Source organism: Corythoichthys intestinalis, chromosome 4 (assembly GCF_030265065.1).
Source record: "Corythoichthys intestinalis isolate RoL2023-P3 chromosome 4, ASM3026506v1, whole genome shotgun sequence".
Taxonomy (NCBI): domain Eukaryota; kingdom Metazoa; phylum Chordata; class Actinopteri; order Syngnathiformes; family Syngnathidae; genus Corythoichthys; species Corythoichthys intestinalis.
In genome coordinates, this window is record NC_080398.1 from 6,663,080 (window position 1) to 6,674,841 (window position 11,762).

The window sequence follows — 11,762 nt, forward strand, 5'->3', positions numbered from 1 at the left end:
CCCACAATTCTTTAATTTGTATCCAGAGTTGACTAATCTGTACCCACAGACTACCAAACTGTACCCACATTTTATAAATCTGTACCCACAGTTTACTAAACTATAACCACAGTTTATCAATCTGTTCCCACAGGTTACATGATAATAACATGATAATCCCGTTCAAATAAATCAAACCTCTCTCAGTCAACAGCCGCAAATAACAAGATAGCAAAAAAGAAACACACCTCCTACACGCGGTCTACGCTGTATTGTTTTTGTTATGATGGTGTCAGAGCGAGAGAAAACAAAAGTTTCGGTGGTAAAATGCGAGGGTGACCTATAAAGCTGGGAATTTCACACAACGCCCTCGTCGATTTAAAAGGTGGACTCCCAGTCACTTTACCTCTGACATACACACATGGTAGTGCATTCCTTCCTCTTTCTTTACATTCCATCCATGTTTCACAAGGTCGTCTGGTTGATTTTCTTTCCTGACTAATTGCGGTTTCCCGCACCCACTCAATTTCAGCATGGCACCACGTCCTCCTCCTTCTTCCTCCTGCAAGGCATTAAATTCACTATCTGAGACAGCACATCCATTCGGGCATTCTCACAGCAACAACAGGTGAGTCTACTCTCTCTCTTCTGTCATATCAACACTTTACACTCTGAGCATTTCTGGTGAAATTAGGAGGATGATTTTCCTATGATTATTGCTAAACTAAAAATACAGTTGAAACATGCCATGCTGTGAACATTTTTCCAAAATTTGGACATTTTTGAAAGTGTCAAAGTGTCAATTCTAAATGCCAAATATGAAAATGACATACATTGCTTGATTGCTGATAAACTATAAATCTCAGTAAGGTTCTGACAACTGATCATAAAAATTCAACATCTTAGCTTTCATTTGACATATTGCACATCCAGGTTGAGCAAATGAGCACGGAGTCATTTACATGGCAAAAATGGCTGTTTTTGACAACAGTTTGTAAACAATAGACATTACAGGTAGTCCCTGTGTTACGACAAGAGCTGGGAATCTTGGGGCACCTAACGATTGGATTATTTATTTTCCCTTCAGGCATGACAAATCTAAACAAATATACAGCATTTATATGTGTTTACAATTAATTCAGCCCGAAAAGAAAAGGGCTGACGGGAGAAGCCGAAGCTTATTGAAACTCGTCCCCAGTATACCATAAATGACGCAGAAAATATCAAATATCAATTTTTGACATTCAGATTTCGTAATGATTACAAGGTTTTTTTTGTTTGATTATTCTTTCTATTTTTGTTTTTGTTTTTATTTTTAATTTATTTTTTGTTTTTTTTTACATTTTCATTTATTTATTTTATTTTTACATTACGATTTAGAGGCTACGAATTGATTATTAATCGATTATTGATGACCCCCCACCCCTCGTTCTTTTAATGTTTCAAAAATCCTCTCAGGCTAAACCAGTGCTTCGCGATTATTTTCTGTAATGCCCCCCCAATGGAAGACGTAAATGTTTTGCGCCCCCCCAACTCTCTGCCTCCACTGTAAATGTCGTATCATTTGTCTATAAGATTATTATTATAATCAGTACACCTCTGAATAACATTGTGTCCTTTTTAATATGAAAGAAAAAACGTAAGAGCAACTTACAATAAAATACAATATGACTTTACTAACATTGTTTTGTTTTTAACAGAAAAGACTTCAAGCACATCAATTTGCCTAAATTAAAAAACAAACTAAAACACTTCCGAACTGTATAAAAATACACTCAAGGCACATTTGTTGACCGTTTGATATTGAAAGATAAAATTTATAAATTAAAAAAACTATTAAAAATTCAAATTGATTAGCAACATTAACTCTTGAAGACTAAATCCCAAACAATTTGACCGGAAAAAAACAAAAATTAATAGAACAAACACGACATTGTCATTGAGCAGAGGGACATTTTTTATTTATGCTGTAAATTTACATATAATTATTGATAATGAATCATCCATATTTGTGTTTTTAATATACACCAAAAAAAATGACTAAGATTACTACAAGAAATGAGAAAATGTGAAATTTTTTTTAATAAGATATTTAAAAATTAGAAAAAATATTGTAAATGGAGAAAAAAAGGGGAATCATAAAAATGGAATGGTAACACTTTATAATAACTATCCGTTTTACTAGTTAATAGATCATTAGTAAACTGTTGATAAATGATTTATTGTTGATTTGCGAAGTATTTGTTAACAGTTTGTTAAGCATTTGCAGGGTGTTCCAATATGGTTGACCCCATTCTAAATGCCCATGCTAGTTGACGGATCTTAATAAAACTATATACACTTTATGTTGAAGGTCATAAGTTTTATTGGTTAAATATACAAAGAAAAGTACAACTATTTTTTGGTTCTATGGCAGATTTTCATAAATGTGCAACATGAACGCTGCCTGCAAAATGCCTTATCAAAATGCCTTTTCTTTTGAAGTGAACGGCATTCCTTAACCTGAAAAGATAGAAATGCCAAACGTTACACACAAAAACTTAAAACGTTTCTACAAAAACTGTGTTTCAGGTTAAGAACTGCCTGTAAATGCTTAACAAACTTTAAAAAAAATACTTCACAAATCAACAATAAATCATTTATCAAGAGTTTACTAATGATCTATTAACTAGTAAAACGGATAGTTATTATAAAGCAGACATGTCCAAAGTCCGGCCCGTGGTCAAATTTCATCCGGCCCCCAGCCTCTGTCATAAATAATAAATAACGTATATAAATAACGTCTGGCCCTCACATAGACTTAGTAAATTGGTCAGCAGCACTGCTACCAGCATATGAAGTAGCTTACACACTAAATGCTGCTCCTCATTTACCCACTAAAAGGCAGCAGCACTCTACGCAACATTACCTCGTGTAACCCTTCCAATTTTCTAAAATGGCGATAATCAACAAAAAAAAAGAAAGTTGCATGCGTTGGCCGATGCATCAAGGATAGGTGGAAATTGGACTATTTCTTCACAAAAATGCACAACAACTGTGTCCGCCTCATTTGCAAAGAGACAGTCACTGTTTTTAAAGAGTTCAATGTGAGGCGATATTACCAAACAAGACACGCTGATATGTACGACATGATTACAGGGAAGATACGCAGCGAGAAATTGAAGCAACTTGGAGATAGTTTAATTTCACAGCAGCAATATTTCGCAAGAGCCCGAGAGTCGAAAGAGAATGCCACAAGGCTAATTGCGAGATTGTTGAAATTATTAATTTAAAAAACATAATGAAGCAAATGTGACGCACAGAGCGGCTTGCTAAAATTTGCTTAAATATATTGTTGTATATTGTATAAATAGTACAGGAATCTGTGAAAACAAAGAATACTGGTTAAAACAAGTCTCATTTCTAAAGACACTTTGTTTCCAGAAAATGTGGAATTCATTCCACCCGTGTAAATGTTATCGTTTTGTTGAGAGAAATAAGTACTGCCTTTAAAATGCTTAATGTTTTTGCACTTTGTTGTAAAAAAATAAAATTAAATAAAAGAATAAAAAAGCAGCTTAAGGGCAGCTTTTTGTTGTATGGGCATGTTTCCATCGTTCCTGTTGAATCAATAGAATATTTTAAATAAATAATGGACATAAATTTGTTTGGCGACTGTATTAACTAGTAATATACGATGCATCGCAATAACCGTGATCATCAATATCGTGATCATCGGTCACGAATCGAATCGTAGCACCCTGAATCGTTATCGAATCGAATCGTGGGGTGCCTAAGATGGCACACCCCTAGTCTCCATTAGCAACGACATCAAAAAAATCAGTCATTCCCTCATAAAATCCCCTTTTTTTTTTTTTTAAAAAAAACAAACTTAAAATGGCTATAAAATTCTCAAATGTTATGCTAAATACACAAAAATAACCAAATGCAGAGATACTGTACTTACCTATATTTACAGGATCAACAATAATATTTAACATATAAACAGTAAGGTAGTCAAAACTTTTCTTTTATCCCAGACAATAGTAGGTGATTTATTTACCTGACGTTTCAGTGAACACTTTCACTTTCACTGGTGTTGGTGTGACGCGTCTTTATCAGCTGATGGATGAAGGCGTGTCAACAGGTGAGTCACGCCTTCATGTAACCAGAGTTGAATTGTTTGGGAGTAACAAACAACATCATGTGTGGAGGAAAAATGGAACAGTTCACCAACATCAACACCTCATCCCCACCGTGAAGCATGGTGTAGGGAGCATCATGATTTGGGGCTGTTTTGCTCTCGCGGGGCCTGGCAACTTGCAATCATTAATGGAAGAATGAATTCAAAAGTTTTGCAGGAAAACCTGAAGCCGTCTGTCAGACAGTTGAATCTAAAAAGGGGATGGATACTGCAACAAGACAATGATCCAAAACACAGAAGTCAATCAACTTCAGAATGGTTTCAGAAGAACAAAATGCACGTTCTGGAGTGTCCTAGTCAAAGTCCAGACTTGAACCCCATTGAGATGCTGTGGCTTGACCTAAAGACAGCGATTCAAGCCAGACATCCCAGGAATCTGACTGAACTACAGCAGTTTTGTAGAGATGAAAGGGCCAAGATTAGTCCTGATCAATGTGCCAGACTAATCTGCAGCTACAGGAAGTGTCTGGTTGAAGTTATTGCTGCCATAGTAGGGCCCACAAAATACTATATGTGATGGTTCACTTATTTATTTTTCCCCCTTCTGTCATTGTTTGCATTCTATCCTCATTAAAATATAAAAACCTATTAAAGTTTCAGTGGTCTTAGTTAAATCACTTTTTTCATCTGTGTAATTTTGACAAAGATCAGATCACATTTGATGGTGATTTTATGCAGAAATGTGAGAAATTAAAAAAGGTTCAGACACTTTTTTCATACCACCGTATTTTCTTTCAACAAACTAACCAACAAAATCGAACGAGGAGGAGGCAGACTAAAATGAATGTTGTCTTCATCAAACATAAATATATATTCATAAATTTAATCCACAGAATGTCATCTGGATGGCGTACTTGCGAAAAGGCGGCGCTATGGACGTGGCTGTCTCTGCTCAGCGTGGCCGTGGCGTTGACGGCGACGGCGCTGGTTTTGGTCGTCTTTATAGGCGTCCCGGCATATAGGAGCAGACAAGGTTTGGCGAACACGTTTTTGTCCAAATTTGATGTCCAAAATGACTGAAGTGGCTGTCTTTGTTTTTTACAGGTGCTATGTCGACGGAGTCCAAACATTCATACATCCAAATGATGAAATGTAAGCAGGGCACATATGTATGTTCAAAACAACACGAAATTGAACGATAAAACACTTGACACAAAACAATTGGTGTTCAAACGTCCATCTAGTCCGATCAATATGTAAATTTAGTCCTAGATTAAATTCGCCTAATTTTCCTAACAAAAGTCCGCTGTCTTAAATGCGCCGAATGCTTACATTTTTACAATTCTCATGGCAAATCGCTAACTCACAACTCCACAAACTGTAGCTCTAAACTTAATTACAAATGCATACACAAACATGTATTAGCTGAAACAACTTACAGCCGTATGTGGGCCAAATCAGAGCGCAGCTGTCCTTTATCCATGTCAGACGTCTGAGTCTGCTCCTGAGTCATACAAGACAATAGTCCAGCCAGACCCAACGCTGCCACCAGAGGGCAGTGTATCCTCTACCATTAAACAAAATACAATGCTTTTTTTTTTTGGTAGTTATTCTGAGATTTGAGTAACTTCAGATTTATGCGAAAATTACTGCTAAAGAAATACAACAACACAAGAACATTGAATTCCGGCGAGAGAAAAAAATTATTCGTCCAAAGAGCATGAGTGCCCTCTAGTGGAGAAAACATTGACAATTATGAAACTAAAAGGATCATATCATATCATATCGTATGGTTAATCAGTGCCAAATTCAAACCTTTTTGGTTTTCGTAATCTGTACCCACAGTTTATCAATCTGTACCAATAGTTTAGCAAACTGTACTCATAGTTTAGTAATCTGTACCCACATTTACTGAACTGTACCCAATTTATTAATCTGTACCCACAGATTACCAAACTGTACCCAGTTTACCAAACTGTACCCACAGTTTACTAATCTGTATCCACAGTTTACTAATCTGTACCACAGTTTACCAAACTGTACCCACATATTACTAAACTGTACCCAGTTTATTAATCTGTACCCACAGTTTACCAAACCGTAACCACAATTAATTCAATTTAATTTCCAGTTTACGAAACTGTACCAACAGATTACCAAATTGTACCCTCAATTTACTAAACTGTACCCACAGTTTACCAAACTGTAGCCACAGATTACTTACTGTACCCACAGATTACCAAACTGTACCTACAGTTTATTAAACTGTAGCCACAGTTTAATAATCCATATCCACAATTGACTAAACTGTGCATACATATTACTAAACTGTACCCACAGTTCATTAATCTGTAACCAGTTTACCAAACTGTACCTACAATTCATTTATTTGTATCCACAGTTTACTAATTTGTACCCACAGATTATGAAACTGTACCCACAGTTTACCAAACTGTACCCACGGTTTGCCAATCTGTACCCACAGATTACTGCACTTTACCCAAAGGTTATCAAACTGTACCAACAGTTTATTAATCTGTATCAACAGTTTACTAAACTGTTCCCACAGATTACTAAAGTGTACCCTGTTTATTAATACATACATTTACAGTATACAGTTTACCAATCTGTACACAGTTTACCAATCTGTACCCGAATTTTACCAAACTGTACCCACAGTTTAGTATTCCATAACCGCAGTTGACTAAACTGTACCCAGTTTATTAATCTGTATCAAGAGTTTACTAATCTATTCCCACAGTTTACCACACTGTACCTATAGTGCCTTGCAAAAGTATTCGGCCCCCTTGAACCTTGCAACCTTTCGCCACATTTCAGGCTTCAAACATAAAGATATAAAATTTTAATTTTTTTGTCAAGAATCAACAACAAGTGGGACACAATCGTGAAGTGGAACAACATTTATTGGATAATTTCAACTTTTTTAACAAATAAAAAACTGAAAAGTGGGGCCTGCAATATTATTCGGCCCCCGTGCGTTAATCTTTGTAGCGCCACCTTTTGCTCCAATTACAGCTGCAAGTCGCTTGGGGTATGTTTCTATCAGTTTTGCACATCGAGAGACTGACATTCTTGCCCATTCTTCCTTGCAAAACAGCTCGAGTTCAGTGAGGTAGGATGGAGAGTGTTTGTGAACAGCAGTCTTCAGCTCTTTCCACAGATTCTCCATTGGATTCAGGTCTGGACTTTGACTTGGCCATTCTAACACCTGGATACGTTTATTTTTGAACCACTCCATTGTAGATTTGGCTTTATGTTTTGGATCATTGTCCTGTTGGAAGATAAATCTCCGTCCCAGTCTCAGGTCTTGCGCAGATACCAACAGGTTTTCTTCCAGAATGTTCCTGTATTTGGCTGCATCCATCTTCCCGTCAATTTTAACCATCTTCCCTGTCCCTGCTGAAGAAAAGCAGGCCCAAACCATGATGCTGCCACCACCATGTTTGACAGTGGGGATGGTGTGTTCAGGGTGATGAGCTGTGTTGCTTTTACGCCAAACATATCGTTTTGCATTGTGGCCAAAAAGTTCCATTTTGCTTTCATCTGACCAGAGCACCTTCTTCCACATGTTTGGTGTGTCTCCCAGGTGGCTTGTGGCAAACTTTAAACCAGACTTTTTATGGATATCTTTGAGAAATGGCTTTCTTCTTGCCACTCTTCCATAAAGGCCAGATTTGTGCAGTGTACGACTGATTGTTGTTCTATGGACAGACTCTCCCACCTCAGCTGTAGATCTCTGCAGTTCATCCAGAGTGATCATGGGCCTCTTGGCTGCATCTCTGATCAGTTTTCTCCTTGTTTGAGAAGAAAGTTTGGAAGGACGGCCGGGTCTTGGTAGATTTGCAGTGGACTGATGCTCCTTCCATTTCAATATGATGGCTTGCACAGTGCTCCTTGAGATGTTTAAAGCTTGGGAAATCTTTTTGTATCCAAATCCGGCTTTAAACTTCTCCACAACAGTATCTCGGACCTGCCTGGTGTGTACCTTGGCTTTCATAATGCTCTCTGCACTTTAAACAGAACCCTGAGACTATCACAGAGCAGGTGCATTTATACGGAGACTTGATTACACACAGGTGGATTCTATTTATCATCATCGGTCATTTAGGACAACATTGGATCATTCAGAGATCCTCTCTGAACTTCTGGAGTGAGTTTGCTGCACTGAAAGTAAAGGGGCCGAATAATATTGCACGCCCCACTTTTCAGTTTTTTATTTGTTAAAAAAGTTTAAATGATCCAATAAATGTTGTTCCACTTCACGATTGTGTCCCACTTGTTGTTGATTCTTGACAAAAAAATGTAATTTCATATCTTTATGTTTGAAGCCTGAAATGTGGCGAAAGGTTGCAAGATTCAAGGGGGCCGAATACTTTTGCAAGGCACTGTACAATTCATTAATTTGTATCCACAGTTTACTCATTTGTACCCACAGATTAAGAAACTGTACCCAGTTTATCAATCTGTACCCAGTTTACCAAACTGTACCCAAATATTATCAAACTGTACCCACAGTTTGGTAATCTATACCCACAGATAATACGTAGTGACTCGAGAAGAAGAACAGTTTAGTAATCTGTACCCACAGTTTAGCAATCTGTACTAACAGTTTACCTAACTGTACCCACAGATTACTAAACTGTACCTAGTTTATTAATCTGTACCCGCTGTTTACCAAACTGTACCAACAATTCATTAATCTGTATCCACAGTATACTAATCTGTACCAACAGATTACCAAACTGTTCCCACAGTTGACTAAACCGTACCCACAGATTAGTAATCCCTACCCACAGTTGACTAATCTGTAACCAGTTTATCAATCTGTATCAACAGTTTAATAATCTGTACCCACATTGATTAGCATCGAAAAATATTTTTTTTCCAGCCTGGATTTCTTTGTGCATTGTGTAGATATCTCACCGCGTAGGAAGGAATTGCAGAACTCTGGTAGTGTTCGTCTGGTGACAGCGACAAACTACGTCATCACCTCGAGCATCCATTGCGTGCCGATATAGCAACCATCAAATCGCAATATTTCTAGCAATGGCATTTTGTTATTATTCTTTTCACTCTCTCCACATAACAACCTTCTCACGCCAGCTTTGCTGATGTCAAAATGTCTCTACAGCTTCCAACCAGGACCCTTGGAAGCCCGTCCCACCCAGGTGCGATAACTGCACATTGACACTGCGCAACGACTCCCTTCACTTCGGAAAGGACGGCGTCTACTTCCTGTACGCCCAGGTCACTTTCGCCCCGCGTTCCGCCCCGGATTCTGCCGAAAAGCCAAGAAGCGTGACGGTCACCCGCGCGGCGACGGCCGACAAGAGCGCCCGCAAGCTTGCCGAGGCCTCGTACCCGCACGCCGCCGACCACGGCAGCCTTTGGGTGGGCACGATGGCGCGACTCCAGGAGGGCGACCGCGTCAACGTACGAATCGACGGAGACTTCATGAGCGACGACACCTTTTGGGGTGCTTTTGAGATTCGCTTACTAGCTGAAACTAGCTCTCAGTCTGGGCTGTTTACTTTGGAAAAGTTGTTTTCCAAATGAACATTTGTTATTGTTGAACTGGTTTGGACTTTAGTTTGTACAGGGCGGGATGGCAACGGTTTGGACGTCCGTCGTTGTCAACGGCAGAGAAACATTTCTTTGATTTGATTTTTTTCATTATATTTTCTTTGTTAAAAAAAAAAAAAAGCAAAAACTTAAAACAAATATATATATATTTAATAAATTAAATTTAAATTCTATTTTTTAAAAAAATTAAGTAACATTTACAGAAAACAGTTTTTAATAGACTGAAAATTAAAAAACAGCACAGAAACGTAAAAAAAAATCATAAACAGCACTGAAAGATAAACATTAACCATCAGAGAAATAATTTTAAAAATATATATTTTTAATATTTATTTTTCAGAATTTTTCCATTCTATTAAAAAAGACAATCTATTGTATTTATATATACTGTATTTCCTTTTTATATTTTACATTTTTAATATTTTTTTAAAGATTTTTTTCTTTTTGAAAAAAAAATAAAAAATTAGAATTAAAAAAAAAAGACATAGATATCACATGTATGTTGAACTAGATGCAAAATGACAGAGGCAGTGGCGTTAGTAAACAGCCACCATCTTAAAGCAGTGCACTTGTCAGTGCTAATAAATAAGATTAACGTTACTGTCAATCGCTCACGTAACGTTAGCCCTTCGGAGGGCTAGGTTTCTACTGATTATGACCACTGTCGATGCGTGGCTAACGTGTTTTACATACAGGCTTTATTTAATCTGTGAAAACATGGCGTTGAAGAGTGATGAGGGTGTAAAATGAAAATATGATAAAGCTAACTGTCAATTTTAGCTCAGTAGTCATTGCTGGATAAAACACCAAGTAGCACTGGTCCCTAATGTGCTCCAATACAGCAGGTATCATACTGTAACCTTGACAAAGAGTCACCTGCTACGTTAGGTTGCAGTTATTAATTTTTGGGGAAATTGTGGAACATCCAACACACGACTGCTGTCTGCGGTAGCCGACGCACACGCACCTGCCAGAACTACAACAACAACAACAACAAGGCACGTCTCTCGCTCTCCCGCACCTCCCTCACCCCCGCGCGTTATGCGGTGTTTTCAGGAACGCATGCAAATATCCCCGCCATATTATAAGCTGATATGTTACAATACATTTATTTTGAACACTGAAAAAACTCAAAATCCTATCAGGACTTACAGTTTAGACTAACTTAAAACTTAACTAGAACATAAAAATAGCTTGACACAAATTCAATTGAAACATATGGGAAAAAAACCTAACGTTTTAAGTGATGTGTGTTATCAAGCGTAATGGCATTTTTAGGTAAGAAATATTGACATATATATTTTTTTAATAGATCTAAAAGTTTTTTGGGCGAAAGCAGTGAATAATTCTTTTTTTTTCATTCTAGTCACATCTGAGAGGCAATTGTTGGCTGTTTTCAACAATGTACATCGAAAATAAAGACATTGATTGACTGAAAATGGTTCAATATTAGCTAAAATGTCTTGTTTTCACATGTATATTTATAATTGCTCTTTACCTAAAAAAATATGTTTTATTCGATTACTCGATTAAATTATAGAATTTTCAGTCGATTACTCAAATATTCGATAGCAGCAGCCCTGTACCCTAATATATACGGTATATATACGGTATATATATATATATATATATATATATATATATATATATATATATATGTATACACACACACACACATATAAAGTTTTTAATTTTTTTTTATATTTTAATATTTTTTTGAAAGACTTATTTTTGAAAAAGAAAAAAAAAAAGACATAGAAGAGTGGCCATTACCTGCCTGCCATCCCAGTTTGAATACATTGGACGTGTATTGCTGTCAATGACAAAGATTTATTTATTTTTTAAGTTTTAATCCCCTTATTTTTTTTTTATTTCATTTTATTCGAATTTTTATTTTATTTTTTTAAGTTTAACTCCCACTCATTTTTATCATTGTATTTTATTTGTTAAAAAAATAATAACAACTAAATAAAAATCCACAATAATTTATTTCAATAAAATAAAAAATAAATAAAAAAGCACAGAAACATGAACATTAAAAAAATACTGTATATTT

At 36.6% G+C, this 11,762-nt stretch overlaps 1 protein-coding gene across 1 annotated transcript; it reads left to right on the top strand.

The window, feature by feature from the left end:
• Positions 1-556: 556 nt before the first annotated feature.
• Positions 557-9,991, top strand: LOC130914243 (uncharacterized). The gene is made up of 4 exons (XM_057833252.1): positions 557-607; positions 4,996-5,135; positions 5,207-5,254; positions 9,255-9,991. Exons 2-4 carry the CDS (start codon positions 4,997-4,999, stop codon positions 9,677-9,679), a joined length of 612 nt encoding a protein of 203 aa, XP_057689235.1. The 5' UTR covers positions 557-607; position 4,996; the 3' UTR covers positions 9,680-9,991.
• Positions 9,992-11,762: the final 1,771 nt, after the last annotated feature.

Bases quoted from the DNA above. Each gene is read 5' to 3' on its own strand.
- LOC130914243 (XM_057833252.1), top strand. From the start codon at position 4,997: ATGTCATCTGGATGGCGTACTTGCGAAAAGGCGGCGCTATGGACGTGG. The intron at 5,136-5,206 runs GTTTGGCGAACA...TGTTTTTTACAG, and splicing joins GGCATATAGGAGCAGACAAG to GTGCTATGTCGACGGAGTCC. The intron at 5,255-9,254 runs GTAAGCAGGGCA...ATGTCTCTACAG, and splicing joins ATACATCCAAATGATGAAAT to CTTCCAACCAGGACCCTTGG.